The sequence below is a fragment of the Penaeus vannamei genome, chromosome 9 (genome assembly GCF_042767895.1).
Source record: "Penaeus vannamei isolate JL-2024 chromosome 9, ASM4276789v1, whole genome shotgun sequence".
NCBI classification, from domain to species: domain Eukaryota; kingdom Metazoa; phylum Arthropoda; class Malacostraca; order Decapoda; family Penaeidae; genus Penaeus; species Penaeus vannamei.
Window position 1 is genome coordinate 13,819,792 of NC_091557.1, and position 5,000 is coordinate 13,824,791.

The 5,000-nt window shown below is 43.0% G+C and overlaps 1 protein-coding gene across 1 annotated transcript in view; it reads right to left on the reverse strand.

Annotated features, from left to right (window-relative positions):
* Positions 1-5,000, reverse strand: part of LOC113822032 (protein spaetzle 5) — an 8,876-nt gene that overhangs the window by 637 nt on the left and 3,239 nt on the right. The window contains exons 2-5 of the mRNA XM_070125349.1: positions 4,128-4,220; positions 3,670-4,014; positions 627-809; positions 1-460 (exon numbers count right to left, since the gene is read on the reverse strand). The exon at positions 1-460 is cut by the window's left edge and continues 637 nt beyond it. Of these exons, the coding sequence (XP_069981450.1) occupies positions 286-460; positions 627-809; positions 3,670-4,014; positions 4,128-4,220 (796 nt within the window). The 3' untranslated portion in view covers positions 1-285. The remainder of the gene's footprint in view (positions 461-626; positions 810-3,669; positions 4,015-4,127; positions 4,221-5,000) is intronic.

Here is a 5,000-nt window from a genome sequence, read left to right on the forward strand (position 1 = left end):
TCGACGCTCAAGTCGGCTTTTTTGCGTTTTCTTTAAATCAGAGCTTGCGGCGGTCCTGACTCCAATGTATCTCGAGCTATGCAACCCGAATCTTTCTCTTTTCCTTACAAAACATCAGAGGGTGAATCCACAAATGTCTAACTGTTTCGGATAAAGCATTCCATTTTAAAAAGAGAGATGACGACTGAAAATTTCTGTATCGAAATCGCCCTTCAGGCCGGAGAAGGAGGCCCAACTAAGGAATTTTTCTGCATCCTCTTTGCTACACTACACTACTTTCTTCCACTATCCACCGATCGGGTTTAGCTTGCACACGCAGCAGGAGGGGAACCAGAAGGTGTCCGTGGAAAGCGCCATCCCGCTGGCGTCGAGGGCGATCAGCCGCTTCTGCACGTACTGCTGCTGGCACACGGAGGTGAAGCCGTCGGGGACGTTGCAGGCTCCGGTGCAAGTGTTCGTGCTGCGGGAAGGGAGGATGATGTCAGCAGCGTCGAAGAGGCGAGTATATATATATCATGCAAAACGCAAGCAAGCAGGGTAATAGGAACAAAACGTACGTTTGTACATAAACAGTACCTCCTTCACACACAAACACACACACACGCACACACATACATAATACCTACAGGCACTTCTTGCTCTCGACCAACTGTGTGTATTCGCTGGAGACTTCGTTGAGGTTGACGAGGAACATCCAGTCGCCCTTGTTATTGAGACCGACCCTGGGCATGATGAACTCGGACTCGTAGGGGCAGAGGTCCATGGAGGAGGCCTGGCGGCGCTGGCGGCGGAGGGAAGACCGCATGATCCTGGAGGAGGGGGTGGGTAGTATTAGCCTCGGGAAAGGTGGAGGAGCCGATTCGTAAAGGTCAACGGGCCAAGGAAGAGAAAATGGGTCGAAGAACAGAAAATGGTAAAGAAAATCTGTCAGTGAAAAGGAAATGGGTCAATGAAATGATATTTTGTCGATGAAAAGATATGGGTCGAGGTAAAGGAAATTTGTCAGAGAAAAAAATGGGTCGATGAAAAGGAAATGGGTCAATGAAAAATGAAAATAGGTCGATGTAAAGAAAATTTGTCAGTGAAAAGGAAATGAAAATAAATCCAATGAAAGGAAAGTGGGCCAAGGGGAAAACGTTGCGTAGGTGAAAGAACTAAACAAATAATGATTGTGTGAAGACTGGGAAGCAGGGCAGGGTGATGGAACTGGTCTCAGTTGTTTTTTCGGAAGCGTTTGCAAAGGAATTGAAAGCAATGGCAAAGTGCAGTTCAAGTAATTATGTAAGGGCAACTTTAAACAGAGTAATGAAATAAGAAGATATGACATTCTGACAGATTATGAATGTATTGTTAAGAAAATAAAGTGGACTGGGAGAAGCTGGGGAAACGTTAGCAGAGTAGTAGGCAAGGAAATGTTGGATGTTATTTGTCTCTGAAACTTTGGCAATATTCTGTAAAGGATATTATGGAAGTATTAGAAGGATAGCTTATGAATCTTTAAGTCAAGCAATGGAAATTATCATTAATTAAAACATTTAGAAACTAGTATAGACATACTTAATCACTTAATTAATTATTAAACAGGTTTGGGTTTTATATTTGGTATACACTTAAAAACAAAAATCACTCATCTGCACTGGCTTACAATCACCGAAAATTAATCTCAGTATCATCATATCATCTGGACTTATTCATTAAACATGTAGCCATGTGCAAGTGACTGGTTCTTGTCCAATGGTCATTTTTTCTCTAACACCGTCTCCTTCAGGTCTTTAATTTTCTGCCGTCAATAAAGTCTTTCGCAAATCCATTAGTCCGAGTGTATTCAGCTATACAAACTGAAGATTTCCACCCTTTGAAAGTCCAATTTCAATTAACGACATCGGGAAAGAAAAGCTTTGTGATTTATGTTGAATTCGCGGCAATATTTTCGTGTGTAACAAGCCTAATGAGACCTCTGGTGGAGAAATTCTTAAGTACCAGAGTGGGAGTCGGTCACGCGGGAGAAATAATTGTTTGGCTGTCCATAAATCTCGGAATAATGGATTTCTTACTCCAGAGACTCCAGTAGAAAGGTTTTTCTATCTTTAAATGCTCGCTGAAAAACCTAAATAAATCTGACATCTGGTAAAATATCTGGTTTTCTACAGGATGTAGCTGGAAGACGTCTTCACAATGATTTTACTTGGTCGAGGATATTATCACCCATAGCTCGATCAACCCATATAAATATAACGATAGTGACAGATAAGGAGAAGTACGCGTATATATGAAACGACTGAGAAGGGCAAGGACTGGTAGCGGGGTCAAACAGGATATTGGAAGGGGAGATCAAACAGAAGGGAAAGAGAAATCATGGGTAACAACTCCGTATGATATTAAAAACAGACAGGAATTATTGGCTAGAATATCAGTTTTTTTCTCTTTTTTTATCACAGAAGTAAGGCTGACCAGCAAAATGCTCCGTCAGCCCCATTATCTTCCAGACCAAGGTCACCGACGACGGCTGCGTTACTTCAAAAAGACACGAGAAGCTTCATTTCTGAGATTCTGTTTCGAGGCGACGCTGACGCCTCGGAGAAAGGGGGTTGAGTGGGGACGGTGCAGCAGCGCAGCTTAAGGAACGGCGCTATGGGGGATGGCAGCTGGCACTATGGAAGCTCGCAGTAATGCCTATTGCATGGCATTATAGCAAAGGTAAAAGTAGAGGCGGAGCTCGGAGAACTATGTAGCGCACGGTAGACCTATAATGCTCACGTAGGGTCGGCGTGATAGTTTGCATATCGTATCCTATCAGATCAAAAAGTTAACTGAAAGCCCTTGAGATTCCTTCAAGCATCTGTCAGAGACCGAGTTGATTCACTACGTCTGTTGGCGGTTCTTGGCAGCCGACAAGACCAATGGACAGCGCGAGAGCAACATCGAAGGCAGATGTCCATTTGCGGGAAGGCACTCGAGATGTATTTTATCGCAGCAAGGTGAATGTCCTATCAACTACGAAAGAATAAACTTATAAATAGCTGAGTTTGGAAACAGCTCGGCTAATGGCCACTGCTATGAAATACATGAAACTGCATATCAGGAGAGGAACTTCAGAATTTGCATGTTTTAATTTAATGGTGAAATATAAAAAGATATTTGTATTTAATTTTCTATCAATTCTTTCTGCAATGGCCATTACCTCGCTATATCGGATATTCATGACACTATTACATCTAATGTCCTTAGAAACAATTGTTAATATAAGACATGGAAACCCAGAGCGCAAATACCCACCAATGAGCATGTTAAGGGAAGCCGACTACAGCTGGTTAGTACGAAGGCTTAAAGCACAAAGTTGTTTTTACTGCACCAGCGTCCTTTCTCGCGTTAAGTTGCTGGAAAGATCTAGCACAAGCGGCACTGACAGTTGCACTTAAAAGCACACGCACACATTGCAGTTACACATGAATGGCACAGAGCACGCACACAGATCTGTCGATAATGTCATTCCACAGTCACATCCACTTACACCCATGCACTCTAGCGCTACAGCCACGGCTACCGCCTCAGTCATCCAGTAGGATCAGTCACCCGAGCTGCACACCGGACTCAGCACCAGCGCGAGAGCCCCAAACCACCCGAGGAGGAGCAGAGAGCCTAACGAGAAACACGTCCCTCTCGACCTACTTCATCCACCAGGGTTGGGGTTTGGGCGGGGGGCGGGGGGGCGGGGGGATGTACCGGGGAGGGAGGTAGGACCCTGGAGGCGACTTCGGGTAGCGTGGGTAGGGCCCCTCCTGGTCGTATGTGGGCATAGGCGGGTCGTAGAGGTACGAGGACGTCTGGGGGTGGTCGTAGTTGCTGGTTGGCGGCCCGTACTTGGAAGGGGACGGCGGGGGGGCGTAGCCGGGCTTGGAGGCGCTGCTGTAGTTCTGACGAGGGGGGAGATAGCTGGACGACGGGGGGCGAGGGGGCCCGTAGCTGGTCCGGGGGCGGTCGTAGCCGTACATCGAGGGCAGCGTCGGAGCTTCTCTGGAGACGAGCAGACAGAGAAATGCCATCAGTCACCCGAACCAGAATAAAGGCCATGAATGTTCACTTGGAATAAAATGTTTCGCTGCGAACGGCCCCAAAGCTCAGCTTACCTGGCTTCGAACGTGTAGGAGTCGCGGGATTCATCCGTTAGTAAGGAGTCGATGTCAAACATTTTGTTCTCCAGAAGGTAAATTATGCGATCTCTGTACAAAATAGAACAAACATTGGGAGTTCAGTATCAACAACCGCTAAATGGACAAACCTACAACATTATTATCTTCTCTTAGAAATAATGTAGCTGCTACATCTGTATATTCTATTACTACCGTAACTACTGCTACTGTTATTATTGCCTGTTGTACTGCTTGTAAGCGATATTACTATTCGATCTGCTACTCTTGCTACTGCTACAACTGTACTTCAACAGCTGCTTCTACTACAGTTATGATTACAGCTGCTACTGCTGTTGCTAATATTACCTGCTAATGTAATTACTACTGCATTTCCTGTTATGATGATGATACTTATATTCTACCGTTGCTGTTGTTACAACATTAGTATAACAACACATAATAATAATACTGATGTTATATTATTAATACTAATGCCATAAGAGTATTAGAAGAATTGACAATAATAATAGTGATAATAATGGCAATAAAAGAAATGACATAAATGACCATAACATTAATAATAGTAAAAAAAAAAAAAAAACAGTAATGGTAACACTGATGATTATGTGAATAAAATATTAGTAACGATAATACTGATAATAATAACACTGAAAATAATAATGATAAAGTTAATGTATAATAAAGATAACAACAATAATAATAGTGAAGATTATAATGATGATAATAACAATAACAGCAACAATGCTAATAATAAAATATGATAATAATAATGACACTGATAATTTTAATGATAATGATAGTAATAATTATTGAAAGTAGCGATGGAAATGATGATTATAAAGATAATAA